This window comes from Athene noctua, chromosome 3 (genome assembly GCF_965140245.1).
Source record: "Athene noctua chromosome 3, bAthNoc1.hap1.1, whole genome shotgun sequence".
NCBI lineage: Eukaryota > Metazoa > Chordata > Aves > Strigiformes > Strigidae > Athene > Athene noctua.
Window position 1 is genome coordinate 54,272,698 of NC_134039.1, and position 27,108 is coordinate 54,299,805.

The 27,108-nt window shown below is 38.6% G+C and overlaps 1 protein-coding gene across 2 annotated transcripts in view; it reads right to left on the minus strand.

Annotated features, from left to right (window-relative positions):
* TMEM117 (transmembrane protein 117) overlaps positions 1–27,108 on the minus strand; it is a 225,654-nt gene that overhangs the window by 167,185 nt on the left and 31,361 nt on the right. For both annotated transcript variants that reach the window (XM_074901536.1, XM_074901537.1), the window contains exon 3: positions 24,647–24,779. In XM_074901536.1, the coding sequence (XP_074757637.1) occupies positions 24,647–24,779 (133 nt within the window). The remainder of the gene's footprint in view (positions 1–24,646; positions 24,780–27,108) is intronic.

Consider the following 27,108-nt stretch of genomic DNA (forward strand, 5'->3'; position numbering starts at 1 on the left):
AAATGCTACTATTCCAAATAGAATAGTACAGAAACAGAATTCCACATAGAATTAGACACAAGACCACAATCTCAGATGGATAAACACAGGCCAGCATTTCCAAAGAATCTTCCCATTTGTAAGTATATGAACCATCAAAGAGGGAAACCACTTTTTTTCACTTTTTACTTTTTCCCCACTTTCTTCCTAAATTTCCTTTCAGCATCAAAGCACCTCTAGATTTCTAAGGTCATCCCTCAGGATCTTATCAGCAGTTCATGAACCTGGAAGATAATTTCTGTCTTTCATGAGATTATATAGAGGAAACCTCAAAAAGTGTGAATTTTCTGTTCAGAGAATGGTGGAACAGGCATACTGGGGGTATGATCTGTAATGCTCTTCCGTATGTATATAATATAGCTTTCACTTTTTGAAATAGCTCTTTTATTATGAAATAACATTTAAGAAACATATGCAACCAGAACAAGAGGAATATAATAATGGCTGTACTCTGAGAGATCAAACATCTCTCTGCCCCAATATTTCACCTCTGACAGATGACCAAGGAAAGTATTAGAATAGGGAAATGCTATAGGTGATACCTCCCCAGCACAGATTCCTTCAGCTGTTGCTGAACCTGAGGCTCAAGGGCTTTCTCAGAGATTATATCATTTTGTGTAAAACTCCAATATACTTTTGTTCCATGAGTTTATGCATCAATTTTGCATCTACACAGATATCTGCAGTACTCCGTGGCAATGACTTCCAGAGCATGTGTTGTGTGAAAAAGTATGTCCTTTTCTTTTCATCCTACCACTGGATATTATTTGATAATTCTTAAATTTTATAGCATGAGAAACAGTGAAAAACTGTTCTTAGTTCATTTTCTTTGTGACACCCATGATTTTATAGACCTTTTCATAGGCTCTAGTCTACTTAACAGTTTCTTATTTGGAAGGTATTCCTTTGATCATCCTTGTTGCCCTTCTTTATGTATTCTTGAGTTCTTCATATTGTTTTCTGAAGGAGAACAGAATTGTGTGCATTATTCGAGATGCAGGAACACCACAGGTATGAACAGTGGCATGATTTCTGTTCTTGTTCTAAACTCAATTCGTTGTTCTCTGCTTTTCCTAATAATTCCTTACATTCTCTCCTTTGCCCTCTGCTCACCTTTGCACTAACATTTTTATACAGCTATGTATATTAACTCCAAGCCCTGTTCCTGAAGAGGCAACAGGTTGTCATCTGCCACACTGTCATCTACTAACTTGGTGTTGTGAAATCCTTCTATAGCTCTCTGCAGTGAGCTTTCATTTTTGCTACACTGAATAATGCAGTACTATCAAAAATATTCCCATTCCACTCCTTACCCTCCAGTATACTCTGCAAATATCAAGCAGTACAGACACTAGCACAGATCCCTTTAACACATTAATAATCATCTCCCTTTATTCTTAAAACTGACCATTTATTTTTACTGCCTCCTGGCTTTTAACACGCTGTTCACCTCTGAACCCATCTTTCACTCTAATCCTGACCAAGATTTTTGAAAGACCTACATGAGAGACATGTTGAAAGACTTGGAAATTCAAGTTAGTTCCACCAGGTGGATTAGTCTCCATGTTCAGTAATGCCTTAAAGACTCTAACAGATTTTAGTAAGGCATGACCTCCCCCTGTAGAAGGATTCTTTTACAGTCATCTTTAATACAGCATATCCGTTTATAGTTTATTGATCCTACGAGCTCATCCAGTAGGGATTATCGACTTTTGCATCTATGGTTTCCCAGTTTCTCCCCAAGTGTATTATAAAGGAGCAACTGCAAAAGTGCAGAAAAATTTATATTTTAAAATATTTTGAGTTAGTTGGACTTTCAAACTGTGCACCGCACAATTTTTCAACTATGGCAACACACTCCCTCTCCAAAGCACACTTGGTAAAATGGACAAAAATCCAGGAACTACATGGCCCAACTCTCCAGAATCCTTTCGGAAGTTTTGGAAAGTGCTACTCTGCATTTTAGTATCATTAACTGTTCCTTCAAAGTACACTCCGTGAATCTGCCAGTCTGTCTAATGTGATGTTAGAGATTTTATATACTTCCTCTGAAGGTGCATTTTTTGTACTGTTTCCATTACCTCATCTAGAAACAAGCTATAGATCTTGTAAAGTTTTATCCATTCGCCAGTACCTCACTGACACCTTTTATCGATGACATCCAAAAATGTCTAAAAAACACAGCCCCAGCTTCCCTAGTGGCAACACTGTTCCATGAGATTTCAGACCAGAAGGTAAGACTACTACAGATCTGATGATACTTGGAGGAATGTCAGTAAATATTGGATGTTAAGACCAATGAACTGTTAATCACAAGTACATTTTTGGACAATCAGGAACCTCACAGAATACTGAATTGAAAATGAGTTTAGTAATAGTCACTTTTATTTATTAATTCAGCAAACAGGAAAAAGTACTTTCTACCGTAAACCAAGAAAAAAAAACACAATAAAACCAACAAACAGCTGCTGAACAAAAAATGCTCTCAGCAGGGAACAAGGTAATTTCCCATAACTGTAAACAGCTCCAAAAGGCCTTAGGTAAACACTGTGATAGTCAGAAACTCAAGGGATGAAGAAAGAACAAATATATGGGAAACAAACCATCATAATAGCAATGCTTTTAACCCAGAAGTCACTACCACCTCTATAGTTCCTTACTAGCATGTGCACTGCTGGTATGTGGGATTCAAACACTCCCTGAGCTTTGCATTACTGCCTGAGCTTGGACTCAGCCCCTCCTACACAAATCTTACTATCTCCTACAGTCAGCTGCTGGGCACTGAGGGCATTTGACCTGCAATGAACTAATTTCAGCACTTGCTCTGTCATATATTAAAATGAGTCCCAAGAAGCAGATACTACACTCTGCTTCCATGGCACTCATCTATGCAGCCTTCAAGGTTCATTATTGTCCCATCTCCCACCTTCTTTCCTGAAGCTCCAGGAGTAGCTCATGCCATACCATGTACTCTAGCAGCACACAGACGACACTCATTCTCCTTCAACACACAAGCACCTCTGTTACTGGAAGTCCCTCTGACCATAGGAAAAACAGAAGAAAGGAATGAAGTTGCACAGTGTGAGGTGTATCCTGGAATTTGCCAATGCAAAGCCACCTGCTGGATGAGCACTGACGGAAGCAATCAAAACACTGATGGTTCCAGATATCCCAAACACCTTTTCTTTCAGTACCTCTCACAGCTCCAATACTTCTACTGTGTGACTAGGGGTAAGGCTAAGTGTCATATTTTGCACCTACCTCCTCATACATGTGGTGTCAAGATAACTCACTGTTTCCCTCAGGTTGTGAACACAGGCTGTGGGAAGTTGTTCTGGAGCAATGTAGTTGGTTATCAATGTGGCAATTGCCTTAGATACTGCCAACATAACCTTCAGTATAATCTCTGAAGTAGGTTCTCCTGCATATTTCCAAGGGCAGTACTGTACTCAAAAATGTCTAAAGGAATAAATAGCAATTGCCTCTATAGAGGAGCAGTTTAGAAAAGAAACAGTGAAATGTGACCATTAGTAGCAAATGGTTTTTCTACTCAAAAGTTTTGTGCAAACCAGTATTTATCAGGGCTTTTTTCAGTGCTTTTTCCAAATATCCACAAGTAGTGAGATAAAAATCAAAGTGTATATTAGAATGGTCTAATATACTGCTTATACCAGGAGCAATGCTAGCTAATTGACAGGTAGACGTCAGCGACAGACCTCACTAGAGCAGAGATCCAGGCCAAAAGATTTAGGAAAATGTGCAGCTAATTTGCATCAACAACAGAAGCACTATGCAGAAGAACAGAAATCATTTTACCTTTGGTAAGACTGATACCAAACTGTGGCATGCAGTTCTTGAGTTCACATTTTTAAAGCATGTTGAAAAACTGTGTCAAAAAAAGACTGATGAAAAGATGTACAGTAAGTTCTGAAACTTACCTGTTTAACTGACTAAAATAGGACTGAGAAATGACCTGGTCACAGACTACACATATCTTCATGGGGAAAAAAAGAAAGCACTAAGGACAGAAAGACTCTTTAATCTATTATGGAAAGGTATAAAACCATCATGAATCAGAGCCGGAAACTTTCACACCAGAAAACGCAAAGGAAAGGTGCTAAAGCAACCTTACCAAAGGAAGCAACAGATCCACTGTCCATTGATTTACTTAGTTCTTCAGATTGAGATTTTAGAGCTGCAGATTCTCCTCCATGAGAGAGTAGAGTGTGTATATCCTAGTGTGTATCAACAGAGGGCAGGAGTCTCTGGTGTAGTATATTTGAGCCCTGTCAAACTATATTCAAAACTAGCTGATACTTAATGGCCCCCCACTATACAGACTGGAAGACTGGATAAAGGGTAAATAACATCTTCACAGACAAAGTTTGGAGGGCTGAGAAATTCATCCTTAAGAGTAGGTTAAGGGAAGGCTTCCACCTGAATCACAGGGTGCAATATAGTAAGAACTCTGAAGCTGGGCACTTGTACCCACGTGAATGCCAGGTACACACAAGTCAGGGAATTGGATATACACCATCCTCTTCTAACATTTCATTAGTAAAAATACAGCCTGATAATCATTCCCTGTCTCTCTTCATTTATCTGGAAAGAACTTTTATCAGTATAAATCAAACTTGGACCCATCCTGCCTTTCTAATCATCTATTTGACTACGATGCACAAACAAGGAAAGAAGAGGTGTAAGAGAAGGTATTTCTGTATGCTTGGTCTTATAATACCTCGATCTACAGTATATTGTCAACAACGACAAAGAATTATTATGGGGACCAAAACTGCTTCCTGGGCTTAAAGGATTATTAAATGATCAGAATAAAAGCAGTTTTCAGGTTTCATTACATGTACATGAAATCACAGTTTAAGTAGTCACGAAACATTGGTGCAGAGCAATACTTCTGTTTTACATGAATTTACCTAAATAAAGGAAAACCAGTTCTCTGTGAACTTTTGGGGTATACGAAACTACACTTATAAAATAGGTGTTTTGCAGAATGAACTGCTAGGGGGACTTCTATTTAAAACATGAACTCTATTTTCTATTTAAAACATGAATTTCTGAGTTACTCTAGTTTTTATTTTTATACCACAAGACAGAAGGGCCTCAAACAAGTCTTCTGTTGGACAGAGGAAGGGAAAAGAGAGAAAAATAATCCATTGTATGTTTGATTGTCTCAAACATGCCTCAGAATTGACAAAGCATTTATGTAGAGTTTATTTTCACATTGTAACTCCGAGTCTCAGTGAGAAGAATCAATTATTCTGAGTGGTTTCCCTGGAATCTAAGCACTTGAGCAGGTCAATTTTATTCTTTTCATATCTACCCCAATAAACTTTCATTTCTTTTTGGTGGTTTATTATAGCAGTTTTCTCCTTGAAAGTAAAGAACAACCAAACTGATAAAAATCAGTTGCCTTTAATTAAAGTACTGAAGGTTAAGCTGGTAACAAATCTTACAAATCATGAATTTAATACACTTACTGCAACCATTTGTTTAAGTCAGCACATTAGGTTCCAATTAACATTTTTAAAAGTATATTTTGTGCAATATTCACAGAAGTAGAATAGCTATTGGTAGGGTGACAAAAATCCAATATCTACATTTACTGTTTGCGAGCCTACTGCAAATTCAGATGTTCTACAGGATATATTAATGCTGCTGCAAAGGTGTAGACACATATTTTTCAATGACACTGGAAAATAACAAGGCCAAAAATCAGGAACAATAGGCTCAATCATAAGCAGCTTGAAGAGGAAAAATCCCACCTCCTAAGGACAGAAATAATTTTATCTCTGCCTTGAGCACGCACTCAATCCACCAATAAATTCAACTGCTAACTGGCTCAGCTGTTACCTATATTGTCACCTTCCTGAATAAACAGAGACAAAAGAGAGTTGAGTCATGATGCAGCTGCAACATGCAGCACGAAACTAATCCCAGATGAACTGCAGAATTGTGAACAGTTACCAGCGCACACCAAATTAGGTGGGATTAAAAAATGATTCCATCAAATAGCTGGTGTAATTAAATAACAGCAGTTAATTGGTATGTGATTTATGTAGATAAAAGCATTCAGAGACGTCAGATGTAAACTTTGCATTAAAGAACCGTATACATGGCCATGCTGCATCCTGATGAAAATTTAAGCCAAGAACTCCTGAATTGTGAAAAATAACACAGTGTTTTATTTGCTTATCAGCATTTTTATATAGAAAACAAAAGCTAGCCCTCTGAATCACTTATTTTAAATTGCACCATATCCCTAAGTATCTCAATATACTTTTCTGTATACATTTAAAGACAGATTTTGTAACACCTGTTTTCCCCATTAGCTGTGCATGTATCACATATTCAATACACTGTGATTTAGAGTGGGTTATCTGGCACCTGGATTATTAATTCATGGCAGTTTACTTATGGACAAACTCAGTGTACTTTGCCCACATGAGTTCCAATTCACAATAGGTTGTTCAACTGGTTTAAAAAAGGTAAAAGAAGGGCTAAGACATTCCTTGAGGAAATCTATACAATGAAATCTGACTTTAAATCCAACCTTGTGTGTTCAGAAGCTGCGATTCTTGGTAAGTCAAAGTCTGGAATTGTTCCTTAGTAAAACATCCATGAGATACGTTTCAGGGACGAAGTATTGCTAGTTATGTATGAAGGCCCTGATCAGGTTACTGAAAGCAATTTCTGTTTTACTCAGTTTCCCAGACATTCAGAGTAAAGACCAACAGACTCACAAAGTAATATCTTAAGCACTGCACTGAATCCCTGATCAGAGAAGCAACTTTTGACATATATAAGAATATTTCATATCACCTATTCACATATATCAAGGTCCTAGTAAAACATACGGATAACAATTTAACAATAATTTCTGAATTAGAAAAATGTGAGTAATGGATAGAAATTTCATCATCTGAAAATGTGCAGATGTACTTTAAATATGTATATGGTTTATACATTATTTTGGAATTATATGGAATATATTGAAATATATGGAATATATTCTTTTGTGGGAATTCAATAATACTCTGTTCTGTATATTTTTGGCTCTTCATTCAAAAGCTCATCAAAGACAGAAAAAACACATCTTTCAGATGCTTTTTTATAGTAATTTTGATGCATTCTAGAAATGACAAAAGACATGAGGGGTATCTTTAAAGTTATTGTTAATTCTGAATTATAACTTCTGTCTGGCAATTAAGTCTAAGTATAAGGCAGATTGCAAATGTTTAGCCACAGTGCCCTCTAGCTGCTTTAACTCTGATTTTATAATTTTAGTATAATTTTCTGCACACAGAAGCAAAAAATCCCTGGATGAACCACCAGCTCTATACCAGTACGAAATGAATCCACATTTCCACTAGAGAGACTACAAACATCACTACCTGTGATCCGTCTACCCATTTTTCCTTATCAGGATGACCCACACCCCCCACCACACCCCATCTCCAAAACAGCATTTCTCTAATATCCAAGGATAAAATGTATTTTTCTTATTAAATTTACTAGCCTTAAAAGTAGGGATCAGTAAATTAGTCTGAAGTAAAAACTGATTCAACATCTTTATAGGACCCAAACAACTTCTACAGAAAGAATGGGTTTATACCTTTCACTGCTTTTTAATTTGTGTGCAATCTACACTGACTGTGTTGAATCAGCAAGCACTAGTGAAGAGCAGCAGATCTAGGCTAACCTGAAAAGGTAGGCTGTTAGTTAAAATGTAAAGTCCAGGCTCTCTTTCAGATGACACCAGTCATCTGCAAATAGATATGTATTTTCCTAATCCAACTCGTTTAGGGAAGTGCTGGGTCATTTTTCAAAGTCTGCGTCTTTCAGGAACATTGAAAACATGGTTTTCTCTTACCCCTCCTTTCTCTTGAAACCTAGATTTTTGAGGCTTAAGACCTCTTAAACCATAGCCTCCGAAAACCTACTAAAACTTGATGGCTTTACCAAGAGCAAGTGTTGCCTGGCCAACTAGCGGCCTTCTATGATGGAATAACCACATCAGTGCACAAGGGAAGAGCTACAGATGTCATCTACTTGAACTTCTGTAAGGCCTTTGATACAGTCCCCCACAACATCCTTCTCTCTAAATTGGAGAGATATAGATTTGATGGGTAGACTGTTTGGTGGATGAGGAATTACAGAATCACAGAATCATCTAGGTTGGAAAAGACCGCGAAGATCATCCAGTCCAACCATTAACCTAACACTGACAGTTCCCAATTACACCATATCCTCAGCACTATGTCGACCTGACTCTTAAACACCTCCAGAGATGGGGACTCCACCACCTCCCGGGGCAGCCTATTCCAACACCTAACAACCCCTTCTGTAAAGAAATGCTTCCTAATATTCAGTCTAAACCTTCCCTGGTGCAACTTGAGGCCATTCCCTCTTGTCCTATCATTTGTTACTTGGTTAAAGAGACTCATCCCCAGCTCTCTACAACCTCCTCTCAGGTAGCTGTAGAGGGTGATGAGGTCTCCCCTCAGCCTCCTCTTCTCCAGACTAAACAACCCCAGTTCCCTCAGCCGCTCCTCAAAAGACATAAGACCCTTCACCGGCTTCGTTGCCCTTTGGATGCCATTGGCCTTCTTGGCCACCTGGGCACACTGCTGGCTCCTGTTCAGCCGGCTGTCAATCAGCACCCCCAGGTCCCTCTCTGACTGGCAGCTCTCCAGCCACTCCTGCCCAAGCCTGTAGCGCTGCTGGGGGTTGTTGTGGCCCAAGGGCAGCCCCCGGCATTTGGCCTTATGGAAACTCACACAGTTGGCCTCAGCCCATCACTCCAGCCTGTCTAGATGTCTCTGTAGAGAATAGGTTGGATCGTCGCATCCAGAGAGTAATGGTCAACGGCTCAATGTCCAAATGTTGATCAGTGACAAATGGTGTCCTTCAGGCGTCTGTATTGGCACCAGTACTGTTTAATATCTTCATCAATAACATAGACAATGAGATCAAGAGCATCCTCAGCAAGTTTGCAGATGACACCAAGGTGAGTGGTGCTGTTGATATGCCTGAACAGGATGCCATTCAGAGAGATCTGGGCAAGCTTGAGAGGTGGGCTCATGTGAACCTCATGAAGTTTAACAAGGCCAAGTACAAGGTGCTGCACCTGGGCCACAGCAACCTGATATCAATACAGGCTGGGGTATGAAGGCATTGAGAGCAGCCTAGTGGAGAAGGACTTGGGGGTACTGGTGGATGGAAAATTGACTATGAGCCAGGAATGTGTGCTCACAGCCCAGAAAGCCAAATGTATTGATGCATCAAGAGAAGCATGGCCAGCAGGTCAAGAGAGGTGATTCTGCCCCTCTGCTCTGCTCTCATGAGACTCCACCTGGAGTACTGAGTCCAGCTCCGCAGTCCTCAGTACAGGAAAGACATGGACATGTTGGAGCAGGTCCAGAGGAGGGCCACAAAAATGAGCAGAGGGATGGAACACCTCTCCTGTGAGGAAAGACTGAGAGAGTTGGGGTTGTTCAGCCTGGAGAAGGCTCCAGGGAGAGATTATTACAGCCTTTCAGTACTTAAAGGGGGATTAAAGTCTGAGCATGGCTCTCATAGTGCCTTTGTCTCAAGAGATTTTCTTTGGAAGGTGACATATATGTGGTATAAACATCCTGCTGACCATCCTGAACCATGCTCTACAAAGATGTGCTGGACTGCTGCCAGCATTACTTATTTCCTCAACCTCCTTTTGATTTAAAGTGGTGGGATTTCCTGCTCACTGTGGAGAACAACGAGCTCTACTGAGGCACCATTTGCTTTTTTCTGGTCCTATGGTATTCTGAGATTGTTTGCAGCTCCTGCATAGAGACAGAAGGATGACATACTGGCAAGAAAATCCAAGACCTTAAATATAAAAAAATACTCCTTTTGATTTATTATTTGATTCTATAATTTGTGTATTTTTGAATTTACTTCCAGGTCTCGTTTTTCTCAATTGTTAGGGTCTTTTTAAGAGACAATGTTGATCCCTTCACTTCAGTAGAAACACTCCTGATTTATCATGGTATTAGAGATGCAATTCTCATATCAGTCTGTAACCTCTATAATATAATCTAGGTAGAAGGTGGCAACCATAATATAGGCTGGTTCAAATGCCATAGAGTCTGCTTTAAAATGAACCACTCTGGTGATCTCAAGCCTTCCACTGGGACTCAGGGATCTCTAAACAGATCCCTGGACATTCCCAGGGCACCCTCAAGAAACATGAAGCCTCCCCATTCCCCAACCACTGTGTTTTTCTTTGAAACAGTAAAAATTTACTAAGAGGAAAGGTTGAATTGGAAAACCTGTTAAGAATCACAGAGGTCCTAGCAGCATTTTAAATTTACTATCCCAGTCTACTGTAATATTTATGTATAAATTCTGAGCATGAGTTTGTGGTAAACAAAAAAATTTCATTTATTTACAGCCATTTTCACTCTGTTCTCATTTTAAAATGAAAAGCAGCTGGAACCAGTAATACCAGATGGGCACATACAAATCATATGCAATGTTCCCTGGTACAGAATTCAAGCAATCTCTCTGACACTGTGTGCACTCTGCTTATGTACTGCCTGTGAATCACTTTGTTTATGCAGCTGCAACATAAGGCAAAGCAGAACAGGGAGAACCTGAATCTTAATATCCACTGTGTGGAAATATCCTAGGATAGTTTCAGCAATAGATTAAAACCAAGGTTTTCCTCCTCAACCATGCCAATATGAGAACTGAGCATTTACTCTCCATTTTCTGGAAGAGGGAAAGAATTCTTACTTGAAAAAATCAAAACTGAAGTATCTCAAAAGGCGGATGCTTCTGAGACACAAAAACTGATCAGAGGTGGATTGGTTGTGATGGTGTTATGCTCTAGCCTACTGAATTCTGGTTTCAATTTACCATCAGAAACTTTTTGTCGCGTGTATTTTTTTCCATCCTTATGCTGACCTTTTTGTATGCATATATGAAAACTGCTTTAGCATGGAATGCTTCTAGTGGGTAAGTTTTGTGAGAAAGCCATTTTTAATTATCAGCAATGTAACTCTGAAAAAGACTAAAAGAGGACTTTTCAGCCTGAAGGGCTACATGTTGCTACATATGAGCAGAGGCTAAGATTAATATTTGCAGCCCTGAAAACTTTCAGGCTTTTGTGACACATGTTTCTGAAGTCTATAATATAAGGGTTTTTTTTCTGTCCCTGAGCCAGTCTTGCAAGCCTCAGGACTAAACTCAAGAAGCACCATACACACAGGTCACTAATAGTTGGTGTTACAGAACCAAAACTGCAGGTTTCTGCTACTGCTCAGGAGTGGACCTGCTGTTCAGGGGGCCACCGGGGAGTTCGCACGGTACTGGCCTTCACTCCTCTAGGACAAGAACAAAAGCCCTGTGCAAGTTCCCCCACTGTGCTCTATACAGAGCAGGGTGTCATCCTTTTGTTACTTCAGACAGCTAAGTACTAAAGGAATATTTCCTTTCTTAGCCTCACAAGCATTTTAAGGCTAGAAAAGGTTTTTTTTTTTATTCTATTATCATTTATTCATCACTGCAGAACTAATTGTAGGTGTCAATACTGCTGTTTCCTACATCAATTTATGTTCTCAGTTACCATTGTGTGTTAGATAGACTGGAGGTATTACAATGAGACACCTGAAAGAAGCAGAACCTATTGTGTATCTTTACTTTTCAGAGCATGTGCCACTGAAAGCCATTTTATCACAATTCTTTTTAGAGGTTGCTTCCATTTAGATAGGTTCTAACCGTGTCATTTTCAATGTTTCATTATAACTTTTACAACCAGCAGTGCTCTCCATCACAGTCATGCTGACTCTTTTAAAGTAAAAATGTCTCTAAAAATAAATTCCCAACCTGCACTTTGCTAGGTGAGCACTGGTAAGTGGCAAAATATTTCTAACCTATCTGCAAAGAAATCTTTGCATGGAATATTTTTGTATTGGAAAATGTCTGTATCCTAACTTACATTAATCTTTTTGCATGCATAGATGAATATCACTTGGGCATGCAATTCTGGCATTTTGCACTCAGCTATTTTCAAGCTCATTCATTCCTAAATTGGTGAATTGCATTAAGTTTTACTCACTAAAAAAAAAAAAAAGAAAAAAAAAAACAAAAAAAAAAAAAAGGGGGGGGGGGAATCTTTAAATAACAGACTCCCAGTAATGCCTTTAGGCTGAAGTATATATGTTTAGAATGAAAAAGAGACTTTCCATTTTTTTGGAAATAGCCATATATCACTACAATTCCTCTCTCTCTACATACATAGATAGGTACCGATTCACAAACAAACACAACCAAGACACTCTAAAATATATTTCATTCCTTCTTTCACAGAATATCCCTACAGAATGGACATGGTAATTGCATTTTGTCTGAATAATACTGAAAATTTCATGTCAATTATAACACTTTAACACTAAATTTAATTGAACAATGGTGACATGGAGAAAGCTGTGGGTACACTCATTATAAAAAAGTTCTTTTAATTAATTTAGCATTTTTTTCTGCCATCTGGTACAGCCATAAGTAGTTAATTTGTACATTTTCACAATGAGCTTTGAATTCTTGAAGAATTTTGGACTGATTGTTAACTTTTTACGAAAGAATTCAATGTTTTATTCAAAATAATAATTGCATCAATATGCTGTAACCGGTGTATCAGCTACTTATTTGAGCATGAAGTTCCTTTGGGTGCTGAAACTACATAATACACAGAATTGGCACAAATACAAAAAAGATAACAAAATTGTAGTAAGTCCTGTCTCAAAACTTTGCATACTGTTGCTGCACAACAAATAAAAACATTTACTTCAAAATCTGTAGGTGAGTGTAGTTGGAAAAGACTTAAAATGTATTTCTGGAAGAAGGCTGAAGAAATTCTAAGACACTATTTGTTGTTTACCAATAAAAACCAAGGTGTTGGAGCTATTACCAAGCAAAAGTATTGGATTATCCAGTGGGCATTCTGACTAAAGAACTCAAGATTTGGCACAGATTCACAGAGAGAAGAAACAGCAAACGAATCTGAGTAACCGACCAAAATAAGAAATTAAATAAAGCAAGAAAGACTTTAACCTCCTCAGTATTTTCTGTAGCCTAAATTTCCTTTATCAAATCGTGAAAAATTCTCCTCCCTCACCAAATTTACTGTCTTTTTTCCCGTTGGGGGACTAGAGATGAAGAATTCTCCATATTATGAGTACCGCTTAGAGAAGACTAAGGATTCAAGTCCAAGTCTATAGTAAAAATATTGCTAGTTTCATTTTAGATTAACTCAGGTAAGCATCAATTAAAATAATGCAAGTAACAGAAAAGAGATGCACTATTGTTCTACAACCTTAATTTGTGCTCTTTACTGTCTGGTAAACTGAATATTTCCAATCTCTCCATGACATCCAAGGAGATCATAAGGTTGTATCAAACAAGTAGATTTTCAATCATTTTTCTTTTACTGGAATATACCTATTTTTTCTAAAAAATAAAAAAACTGTTTACAGCTTCTATTTCACAGCCAAAATGTTAAAACTCTCTAGTTTTGGTGAAAAATTCATAAAATGTTGATTAAAAATACAAATGTTTTAAATTAACAAAATATTCAAAAGTTCACACATGTAAGTACATCTCTTAGTCTGCTGATTTGTAGAATTATCAACATATTAATGAACAGGTGTCACCTGTGAGCCAGATACCCTGTTTTTAAAAAAATGTAGTAATACTGCAGGTTAATTATTAAAGCAGAGTTTTATTTAAAAACACGGATTCTCTTTAAACAGGCCTAGGACACAGTGAATTGCTGAAAAATACAGGTAAATATTTTTTAAATGGACAACTTAGTTTTGTTACAGTTGTAATTTTAGGGTGATTGATCGTTATCAGACAAAACAATGGAAAGACATGTATTATCACTTGCTAAACTCAGACATTTCTATAAAAATCACTGTCCAGTGATTCTTCCAAGATGACCAAAAGGTATGTTTTACAAATGCATGTACTTTTGGGGGGCACTACAATCATAAATGCTTAAATAAAATCAAATAATATTTTCTCTGGAAGTAAACTAGGTCTTTCATTTTCTTCCATTTTCTCTTGTAGTACTAAACAATGAAGAAAAAATAATTTAGATTGCCTTCTCCAGCAAGAGCAGTTTAACCACCAGCATTAGGGCTATAATCTGGCAAGAACTACCTCAAGTACTCAATTTCATTGACACAAGTAAGTCACATCCAAATGTGAGGCATTAAATGTACCCAGGGCCATCAGAAGGGCTCTGTAAGAGACTGTTATCCCAGGTGTTACCCTGTGGGAGCTGAAAGCACAACGTGGGCCAAATTTCTGAGTCACATCAGCTGCTGCTACTGCTGCTGCCAGAGGAAAGTGAGCGCCTACAAAATTTCTTCCTGCACTTTCCAATTCCTTCTCTTCCCTGCCTGGCTTTCATGTTGAGCAGTCTCAATCATAACTGAACCCTCCACTCCAGCAGCCTGACAAGGCTGGGGAATAGGCTTCCTACCCATCTGCTGCTACCACCTACCTCGTTGCTGGCAGAGATGCTAGGGCCAGGTGGGCTCTCTGTTCCCCATTTCTGCTGAGATGATAAAGAGTACAGAAGCAGTACCTAGAGCAAGCGAATGTCTCACTAGGGTGGCAGCTGTGCTACATGGTTTTCCATTCCAGGTACTTGGTATCTTCAGGGTGTTCAGCCAAAATGAAGAAGGATGAAAACCGCCAGAAAACATTTTCCTTCTTAAAAACCTGTTTTTTATAGAAGCGCTCATTATTAAATTTCTATTTATTAAAACTTTGTGTTTACCTGAATCCTCCTATGAGCTAAAAGCAAACAGGAGAAAGAAAGGCAGTAATGGACCAGCTCCTCAGCTAGTGGAAACTGGCAGTAGTTCCCCTCACTGCCCTGCAGAAGCCCTGATTCCAGTTTCATTCCTGGCAAAGAAAAAAACCTCTTAATAGTCCAGATTACAGTTTTACAGATTTCATAGTTCATGATGAGAAGCGATGACCTGAAGACCTGATTTCCTGTCCAAGACACGAAGCCTCTGCCCAGATCATCCTGACAGACCTATATCCTAACAGCCCTTAGGAGGTGTCTTTAGACTTCCAGCCTCCCAGATCATGATCAGCCATAGACATACAGTCCCACATCGTGAGCTGCAAATGCAGGACAACCCACTAACTTTAGCCCAGGTTATTTTTCCTTTTGGAACTCAACTATCTCCATTAGAGAAAAGCATTTTTCAGTCTTCAGGAGACTCAACTCATGTGTGTCACAGGCAAAGAAAACAAGACATGTAGGCAGTAGCAATGCTATGATTCCTGAACTGGCAAGAGAACTAACCGGGCAGAATATTTTCACATAATTCTAATGGAAAATGCTGCAGTGACAGTATCACAGTGTGGTTAAGGGAAAACACTCTCAGTGTCTACATATCAATTCAAGCCAGAGTGCTATGAAATTTAAAAAGTGATGTTGTAGCCATTACCTGTGCCTTCAAAAAAGAAAAAAGATGTCAGCGAGTGCCCACAGGGTGGGCAGAGGAATAATCTTACATTTGTGATGTGAACAGAAACACTTCAAAAATGGCCAACTTTACCATCAAAAAATGAACAAGTTCCTTCATTAAGTCTTTTATATACAAACATATTAACTGACATTTTGAATATTTTAAATTGTGGATTTTTTTCATTTTAAACAAGCATAATGTTTAAAAAAAAACCAATAAAAAGCAAGTATGTAACAGTGTCATAAATTAACCTTTGCATAAGGTTTAAGTACATTGTGCCATGATCAATTTACCTGGTCTGTTATCCCCAGCATTGGAAAGGATACTTACTGGAAAGAAGGAAAGGGGAATCAGTCTACACAGCTCTAAGACATTCCCAAAGTCACATCAGTGTCACCATAGCAACACCACAGGACAGCTATGTCACAGCCACAGGGCCACTTGCTCTTCTGTCCAACCTAGGGCTTGAGCTCGACCCCTTTGATGCTGGGCATGCCTTTGTCTCTCACATGCTTTTCCCATTGCAGCCTTCTGCACCCTTTGTATTTGCTGTTCTCATCTGACTGGTTTGGCTGTGTTCAGCACTTACAGTTCTTCCCTCTGGCATCTCTGATCAGTGACAACCTTCTTAAAACCAGAGTAGTTAATTTTAGCAATAGGAAAAAAGCTCTTAGAGAAAGGGCATTTTACAACAGTGCTAAAACTCCAGTTATTTAAACACTTACAAGTACTTGAGAGCAATTCAGTCAGTACACATGACAAGTACCTAACTCCCAAGCTGGGTTCTCTGCCTGTCTTGACAAAGAATTCCTACCAGAACTGATTTTGTATCACTTGAACCTCTGTGGTTTGGCCTTCACTCCTAAGCTACCTAAACAGTTTACAGGAAAATGGATATTTTACTTTTCCCTTGCAGTTTGGTTTTCTCCAGAAGCTCCTATTAATTTCAGTCATTCTTTCAAAGTGATTAACATTTCTCTCAAAATGATCAACCTGTATTATGGATATTTCATTATAACAGAGCTCCAACTGTGCCACAGTTTTTTTGCCAGCCTTTGATCCTGCTGACCACAAGGTACTCCCGGGATGTCTTTATGGATAAGGGAGCTCTTTATTATCCTGTCTACATCCATCCATCCTGGGATGTATGATGATTCCATGTCAGTTGTTCTGATATGCAAGACCTGCTTTGTCCTCTGCCCAGAGAGTATGGTTTGGGGAATGAATTTCTTAATCTTTAAAAGGTTTGGGATTTCAGAATCATCATCTTTTAATTACATCCAAACTAAGCATTTTCTTTCCTTTGCTATTTCCTGCCTTAGAAGGAAAAGCTTGCTGGAGTCTGCTTTACAGAAGACAGAAGCAATATGGCAGATTTAGCACATGGAACCAAGGGGTACTTTTTCACCAGGTGATATAACTGAGAGTAAGTTTATCTATAAAGGTTGAAACACGTTGAACTACCTTAGAAATTTTAAAGTAAACTTTAATTTTCAAGTACTAATGCTGGCTCAAGAGACTTTTCAATCACAGTGACTTGGAAACATGGTTTCCTTTGCTGATGTGATCTCACTAGACACATGTACCTTAGGAACCCAGCTGGGATGACAACCTGCAATAAAAAGCTTCATTTAAAGACTGCAGTCTTCTGCGTTCTTGGAGCAATATTTTATATCCATAATTCTTATAACTGTATTAAACTTTCTGCCTCTATATAAATTTACATAGGCTAAGCCTGTCACACAGCCTATGCTGTTTAGAACCTATATGTATTCTAAAGGGAGTCCCAGTCTTCCACATACTGCTTGGGAAAGACTCATGATGGCCCCAAAGGATTACTCTCTGACAATGGCAATAGAGGACTTATAGATTTGGAACCTTTCCTTCCACCAGTTCACAAAAGCTTGAACTTTCTAAAGCTCACAGCTCGTATAACACAGTATAACATTATCTTTGCCAATTGAGTATGAACAAATATTAAGCCCTTTTTTTCCAGCTGAGAGCTTGAAACAAAAGAAAAAAAAAAAACACAATAACAAACCAACAACAATTTGGGACTTGCCTTATGGCATCGCTACAGTGTAAATACAGAGCTAAAACCTGTATTATTGCTATAATAATGTGACAATTAGCATCAAAAGAGAAAACACAAATCTTTACAATTTTAATGACTCTTTACAATGTTGAATAATGATGCACTTGAACATCTTTTGGTCAACTGAAAAGCATTTCATCTACGACAACTGACATTTGTGAGACAAGCAGTCACAACTCTGATTTTTGGATGTCATGTAAAAAATACATCACTGTATTGTAATTTTAAATATCAAAGCATTATTTATTGACGCAGTCTTCCAAAGGAGAGAATGGATTTCCTTTAGGCAATATATTCTCCTCTTAAAAGCAATACAATTGAAAAAAACTTCAATACATGTAGGTACTGATGTAGATTATTTTAGTATGTTAAAGCTACAAAAGTCACGTATAAATGACAAAAATATGGGACAGTCCCTGGACAGTTCAAGACCCAGAATTCCTTTAAAGAAAGACACGATAAATTAAGGGGTGTGAATGTGCTTGTGGCACAGAAAAATACAGATAAAATGTTCGATAAAAAGGATCCCTGTCTACATCCATCGGATTTAGCTGTTCGACCGTTAAAACGCGCCCTTTGCTGCCACCACGTGGGCCTTGCCACAATGCACTAGGAATGAACACTAGTAATCCTTTTTCCATCCCTCTGCAATCCTCTTCTTTCCCATCTGATTAAAAAAGAAAAAAAAAAAAGTTTCCTCCTTTCATTTATGCTTCAGCTTTAAATAAATAAGTTCTGCTCCATATCTTTTAGCTGTTACACAGCCCAAAATCACTGATGAAGTTCAAGAATCTAAATTACTTCAGTTAATAAATAAACACACAATTCCCTCAGTTTAAAAAAAACCTATTCAATGGTACTTTGATAAATGGCATACAACAGCTGCACGTCACCCTACCTGTTCAGATACCACAAATTCAATCACTGTTGCAAGAGCTCACCAGTTCAAGAGTTAGATGGGACTTCAAGCAATAGCCAGAGTTACTCAATAGCTGTGAGGACAGTTCTTTAAATATTACAGTTCATAAGGCCTGAACTGCATGTATACAGGTAATGTTCATGATTAAAATTGATGGTGCTCTGACATAGGATAGCTCCAGGCTGCTGGGCAGGTGACATGGGCATTGCCAATTAAACACATGTCCTTGATCTGAAAAGTGATGAGAAGTGTCACAACTCCAGGCCGTGGATACAACATAGGCACCTTTCAATCTGTGAAACCCTCCATCCGGACCTGCAAAACAGATTTCTACTAACCACATTTATATGAACCTTTAATATGCAGAAAAAAGCCTCCTCTCCTGTGAAACCATGATGGAACTGCACACTAGCATGCCTTGCAGTGTGCAAGATGCCACTGGAGATGGGGACATTCAGTACCAAAACACTGAGGTCACCATGAAGCTGATCAGTCCTCCAGCAGTCCCTGTGGGCATGTGCAGGAATAAAATGCTAGAAACATCTACAGGTTTGGTCACTTTACCACACAAGAGATATCAAAAGTTGAGGAGGGAACTACTCTTTACACTGCTTTTGGCTTTTGACTGAGAGTGAGCTGCATATCCTTTAAAAGCCAAAATCATTCTAGAGTCATTATTTTCAATATCCTAAGAGCTCTCACCAGCACGTTACAACCCTTAATTTTTAATGAAATCCTGATCTACCTTTTTCAGTCTTTCAACTTAAGCTCCAAAATAGCAATCACAAATAGCCAAGCATAGGAGACAAAATGCAAGGTAAGTATCTTATGTTCCACTGGAGTACTTTGAGACAAGCCTTCCAGGCATCTTCTGCAAGGGGGCAGAAAACCTGAGTGTGCTCACTGGCACTGTGCAAAAGTTGCCAGACAGTTAACATATCTACCCAAGATTTGAATACCGTTGCCACACTGTATTTTGAAAAATGAAGGCCATGAGTCCAAAGACCAGGGCAGAAATCAGATCTCTGGCAAGGTAGCACAGAGTATCTGTTACAGTGTACTAGGGGAGGTCTTCAGATAAGATAGTACAGTGGAGCTTGGCACCTAACTAGATATGCATGCTGTCAACTGGGAATCACCAGGAAAGCCCTAAGAATTCAATAGCCCAACACCGCTCCAGTTTCCTCCAAGGAGCAGACAGAGGAGGATTCTGATGCGGTTTGTCTTTTTTTTTTTTTTTTTTTTAACCATGTAATACCATAAAACGTCATAAAATTCTATGTTATTTTCATGTTGTTCTTGTTACCATTCATTACATGAATTCATGGCTTTAAATTGTTTTAAGTAATTCTTCAAGCTAGGCAATGTTGATCCTCGCCTTCTAGAATTTCCCTCTGCAAAAACAATTTGGTTTTTTAATCCTCTGAGAGCTTTACTTTGGTCCACTGGGCTGTGAGCTACTTTCATACATACTAGGTTTGAGTTTGCTGCAAATGTTCAACAGCACTCCAGCTTATTAAATTTTACTGCTTCTAACAGAAACCTTGGCCTTAGCCAATGTTATTGGTCTTGTTTTATAACTAACTGTGCATGATTAATAATGTCCAGCACAAGGTATTTTATAAGCAATTAAAGGACCCAAGTCATGTCTTCAAAGACCATCAAGGTAGTTGGAGAACAATGTCCTGCTCAGGACTGGATGAACAGGACCACACTGTTCAAGAGTGGGTGGGAGTACTCCAGACATGGCCAATGGTGTATAATGTTTGCAGAGGGGCTGTGCAGTGACCTCCCCAGATGGACAGACAAATAGATGGCCACCCGGCCACCTTGCAGTGCATTCATAGCCCCAACTGTGACTGGGTAGTGCCCTAAAATTGTGCAGCCATGGTTTGTCGTCACTTCTGATCACAGTGTGCTGCCACTACTTCATACCCCTCAGCCTCACCCAGTGACTACCGGCAATGCTCTGGTTCAGATTTCAAGCAAACTGTTTTTCCCACCTCAGAGCACTGATCAAAGAAAATGTTACAACAAAGTGTCAGGAATTGACAGACACTTCTGAAGAAGCAAAACCAGCAAAGCAGAAGTACTACAAGAGAGCAGCCACTATCTTCTTATTGTCTATAATCATAGACAAAACCTAATATTCACTATATGCAGGCCTGTGTTGATGGAAATAGCGCTGAGTACGTATTAAGACCTCCAAACAGGCTCCCACAGCTGTTGCAAGATGTATAAAGGAAGGAGGGATTTTCTTCAGCCATGTGATGGCAAAGAATAGTTTGGAGCAGGCAGTGACAGTGACAGATTTGACACAGAGGGCCACTTTAGATGGCAGCTAGCCTCTTTCCAAGGCTGCCTGGGCTCGCTGTGCAGAGGACCATTGTGTACATGTGTGATGGACCGTTGTACATGTGTGATGGACTGCAACGTGACAGACATTGTACTTCTGTTCATGTGCACAAAACCATCACAAGACTCATAGCATGAAGAGCAGACCCCCAGGCCAATGTATGTCACATTGTGTTGTGTAAGAGTCCCTCTCACAAGGCACCATATCACTGGCTGACGTAGACACACACCCATTGAGAAGATGTAATCAGCAAATGTAATTGGCAGTGCCCTCCTTGATACTTCAGAAACTTAAAATTCCGAATTACAGAAGAAATTCAAAGGCCTCATTCCCACTACACAGTTCAGTTCAGCCCCAGGTATCACACAAGACAATATTTTTTCCGATCCTCTACAATTGGTTTTACTGTTCTGCAAGGTTTAAAACTATTAGAAAGAAATCTCTCCTTATTAAAGCATAAAGCAGTTTTTAAGGTTACTCTGACTTTTGCTGGAACAGCTTTTTCTGCACTACTCTCACAGTAGCCTTTACCAGCCCTGCTCTCTAACGGCTATTGGTCTGTTCTGACTGACTCATCCTGCTACACTCCCCAGGTCTCTAAACCTAAACCTGAATAACGGCTGAACATTTCCCACCTCTGGATCATTTTCACATTTATCCTCTCTATTCTACATCTTTCTTGCAGAGAAGGACTGGCTAGAAGGACCAGCTAGACAAAATACCTTACTTCTGATGCCTGTGCCTCAACCCTGCTGGGCCTTCAGATAGTTACACAAACTGGACCTGACTTGGGCCCTGTGCCCAGCCTGGCTTCTGCTTACTGTTTTCAGGATTGAGAAGCAGTAAGAAATATTAGCTGCAGACCACTCTCCAACAAATTTTCAGACATGTTTCCTCAACTGATGTTCAGCTCTGACTACAAGAGCAATGACCTAATGTACAGTGGGTCAGTGCCATAACCTGTGAGGTCCCTAAAAGGAAATGTCACTGATAAAAGAAGAGGGACTTAAAAAAGATACATTCCAATCTGTTACAAAGCTTTCCGTTCAAATAGTCACACCTTTATCCAGCAAACAGCTGTATAATACATATTAAAATACCAGCAATTTGTTCAGCTTTTGCTCTTCCCAACAAATTTTAGTCCCTACCACTACCCTTTTTTAAGGGACACATTCACACTTTTTAGGTTTGCCACACTAAGTGTCTTAAAAACACTTCAAAAAAACCCAAATCTTGGTAATGGTAAAATATACCTTCTCAGATGGCAACATGACAGAACTTTAAAGCACTCCTGGCACACGTTTCTTTAGCACTCAACAGGATATTGCTTCTGCTGTGATCATCCACACTGGCATGCACAGGCAAGACATATGATTCTCCTACTCATGAGCCACAAAGGGATTGTCATCGATGAGACCAAACATCTGACATAAAGAAACTTGTCAGAATCACTCTCCTGCCAGCACGCAGGGCAAGCTGAAACAGAGACAGGGCAAGGAGCAAACACAGGCCAAAAAAAAAGAGTTATGCTCTCAGTCTTGCAGGCAGTAATTGTAAGGCTTTCGTAGCCCTTGTACTGGAAAGATGTGTATTCTGGATGCTTGTGTTTCATAGGAGTCCATAGGCACAAAGGTCAGCCTGTCTCTATAAAGACTATAACCTCAATACAGGCAGACTCTGACCTTTATCCTGGAAGTCAGTCTCTCTGGTGTCAGTCATTTCAGTAAGGCACTGTGGCAAAAGGCATAGATAGCGCTCTTCTTTTGCACGGAAGTACAAACCATGAAGCGAACAGCTTTCATAAGGATTACATTAACTCAGGAAAAGAATAATCCACTCCCTGAAACACTTTATTCTAACAACGTGAAATAGTTGGCTTTGATGATATTGGTTGTAGGAACTCTATGAAAGTACTACACATTGTTCTACCTGAACTTTGAGAGGACAGCTCCAAAGGCTCTGTTTGACTGAGATTTTACATTGCGTAGTTTGACACTGAAACTGTTCCATATCCACTTGCTGCCTTTTTGCCAGAATGGACACCCAAACGGCCTGTAACAAGCCTTCAGTCCACTTTGAAAAAGGCAGTATGATTGCTTGAGCACTGCATGGGCAGCTTCTCAAAGCAATTGCAACAAATCTAGGGCTGGGGCATAAGCACGCTGCAGAGAGCAAAAGGACAGATTGACTGACACCACAGGCTGTGCCTATTTCATGGCAACATGGATGCTGATTGCCACACACTCTCTTCAGTGAAGCTAATGGAAGATTCTAACAGAGACAGGAAGCAAGAATGTTGACAAGGACAAATGAATTCTGATTTCCAGACATGAGTCAAGCTTTCAAAATTGTTAATGCTTTGTCTTAACAGCTAGTTATGGTTTATGGAGCATTAGAAATACCAAATATAAATCTCAACATAATAACTATACTATTATGACTATGTAAATAGAGAAGCCAGAAACCTGCAATACTCCCACCTTCATTTCAGGGATGATTATTCTGCCTCTTATTGGGCACCTATTCATATCTACCACTTCATCACCATGATCATTTCCTAGAATACTCGGTGATTCTGATGCTTTACACACCTTGCTCAAATCAATACATTTAGTGTTCATGACGAGTCTCATAATCAGCCAAGCTGGTCTGTGTTTACATTTGTTCAGTGACACCCAGTCTGCCTTCTACTCACCTTCTGTTTTATGTCACACTGGTAACGGGACTTTATACACCATGCATTTTTATTGACAGATTTAAGGTCTGTAAACATAATTCTTCATCAGACTCTGTCAGTATAGCTCTGATATTCTGCTAAGAGCAAGCAATTTGATTATGTTCACTATTCTTCAATTCATATATACACTGCATTTCTTATTCTCTGCTAGAAACTCTTCAAATGCTATCTTGCCTTTCATAAATAACAGGAATGTGTATTTCTGTCCAATAAACTAATTTTGTATGTATTAGACTAATAATGTAGATTTTCACAGGAAAATCAACACATGAATGTGGTGTTAATTTTGAGATACAGGAGGAAGCAAGTCTTAAACCAGAAAATTAGTATTAAAAGTTTCATTTAAAATAAATCCAACCATAATAAAAAGATAGCTGTTCATCTCTCAGCCAACCATAACTTTACCCTACCACAGGACCTTATGAAAAAATAAATAGATTTTTAAGAATATTTTTAACAAACTGGATCAGCAAATATTATTGTACACACCCAAAATATTCAATGTTTGTGTTGAGTGCGAGTTTCCTCAAGTTTGGATGTTTCAATTTCTTTTGACTTTAAGTCTGAATTTCCTGAGTATGCACAACAGTAATGTTTATACTTTTAAATTACTCACCCCTAATTTCAAATCAAATCTGTTGAGCTATAATTGTAAATTAAAAAAAAAAAAATATATATATATATAATGTTCATTAGTACCCTGATGTAATAGTTTCTATCATTAGTCTAGGACCCCACTTTTTATAACTGATACTTTAATCCTTTTGGCTAACCAATTAAATTACTATGCTACCTAAATTCAGAAAGCAGAGGAATAAAAAAAGATAGTGAATACTAGTATGTTTACATCTTGGTAAGCTCTTGTTCACTGTAAAGCAGCATAACACAAAAAGTTTCCAGTAGAATATATTCTAGAGCAAAAGAGACAAAAATAAGCTCTGTAACCTACCTCATATTCCCTGCCATAATGAGGAACAGATTATAAATGTGAGAAAAAATGAAGAGGAAGAGGATGGTACTGAAGAACATTGTCATCCAAGACCCATGGTCCTCTCGAAACATTTTCAGACGGAGCAACTGACCTGTGGGATGAATATTATGAGAAAGCATATTTTAGTCAGTTAAATACATGTTTACATGATAATAAAACCAAACCAGAGTACTAAACTGTTGTTCTTCTTATATTCAATTATTCCCCTGTGTGTGGGGAAGGCAGGTTTAATATCACGCAGCCAAACTACTCTTCTGCAGTTCAGCATGAACAGGTATCGTTCCTACAAAATTACAAGGTTGCTTCCCACAAACCGATGAAAAACTGGTTTAGGCTCTTACAATCAAAATCACTGAGGTGGAGGTCTGAAGGAGTCCTCATCATGTCTGTGGAACCTGATCAAAATGTGGTCATGGTTTTACATACACTACATGTGATTCTACATGCTGGTTAAACACCTTTTGATGTTTCCCTGTTTCAGTCATTAATACCTCTACTCGCTCTGCTCTTATGCTGACACAGCAAGCTGAGCAGTCACGCACAAGTGAACAAGAATGGGGAACTGACCCAGTGAGAAAAAAAGAAAATTTACCTTTTTTTGTTTTTTCTTTCATGTGAAATAGTTACATCAACCTGATGACTTTGAAGCTCAATGAACAGTAGTGATGCACATCCTTAGATTGGAAGGGCAACTGCCTAAACCATCCCATTTTCTAGAAACTCTTACATCCTAACACCCCAAAACAAATGCCACAGCAGGGGAGATCTCATGGAATTAGTCTAGACCTCAAGGCAAGAGCTTCTTTTTAGTGGCATTTGAGCAATGGTTAGAGAAATTAGACTTTATAAATTTTGAAGTGTCGTAAGTACCTCAGGCTGCGTGAGATCCATTATTTGCTGCCAGTTATTTCTTGATCAGTAACAAAAGAGTCATTAAATCTTGATGGTTGTCTGTCGCTTTTCAGTGACTATAGACAGCATCGGGTCAAATATATGACATGATAACAGTGATCTGATCTCATCATATGTGTTCATCTAGCTTGTGAAAAACACAAACATGGAATAGACTTGGGGATTTGGGACATTCGGACTTATGAGAAAAAAGAGATTATTTGCTTTTCTGAAGAAAGTGACTGCAGGACCAGTTGAGATGAAAGGAATACCTGGACTAGAGGGGAACTCCATGTATCAGAGGAAAAGTCATCCCTTGAGTCAAAGACGACTCTTGCTTACACCCAAAAGTACAAAAAAATACATGGTTAGTAATAAGTAAATAATCACTCTTCCTCTCAGTAAAACTGAGATAATGATACTGTGCAACTCGCTCAGTGCTCCTCTATTTTGTGAGGCAGTACAAATCTGCCACATGCTCTTGTCTGCCAGTCATCTGATGCCAACATATGAAACTCTGAAAAAGTCATAGGCTCGGCTGGGATGACCTCACGTAATGGGCAAGTGCCAGGAGCCTTAAAATCAATTTCAAATTCTGCAAGAGGACATTATGAACAAGTCATTTACACTCTATGCTTAAGTCCCTGATGCACTAAGATGAAGAATAATTTTATTTTCTTACAGTAGACTTTTTCTACATTATACCACAACAAGGCCACAAACTGTAAGAGTGGTAACATAAAAAAAATCAGATTGCAAAAGAGAATAGAGTTTACAGCCTTACTTACGATGTAATTACTATTCATTTCCTAGTCAGATATGTACACCAAATCTAGTCATCGCCTCACAGATAACAAAACATTCCCTAGAGTATTTGAGCTTTGATTGTTTCTCATGGCAATGTTCTTGTCATTTCACAAATGTAGTATTACAAGTTTGTCGCAGCAAGATTGATTTTACTGTTGTATCCTCAAAAGTCTTACTCAAATACAACACTCTTCCCCATTCCGATTTTTTAGTTTATATTTGGTTTTAATGGTTCCTGATTTTTCAAAGGCAATTTACTTGCAGTGATGAATGATCTAAATAGGAGTGGGTGAATGATGGTGGAAAGGCATAGAGATATTTTTTCACTGCTTGACTCCCAGCAAGAACAACCTCTAACATCTCAGATGGGATTTCAAAAGGGCTTTGTACCAACAGATAATACGTAACATGTTTAAGAACAATATAGTTGTTACAGTGGTAATTTTTACTATTAAGGTAACATCAGAAAGACTGATCAACTACCAAGCAGTTTATTAAACTAAAATTTGTCAAATGCTGAGTTACAATGCCTCACTGAAATATTACAAAATAAGCTCCTACATTCTTAACTTTTTTTCATCATGCCTACATAAAGAAAAATCTCAGTTACTTACGCAACATTTTTTCTGTATTTTATTTTCTAATGATACACACTGAAGTCCAATGGAAAAAAAAATAGAATTAAACACTTACTAATAACAGTATTTTTAAGAGATGCTGAG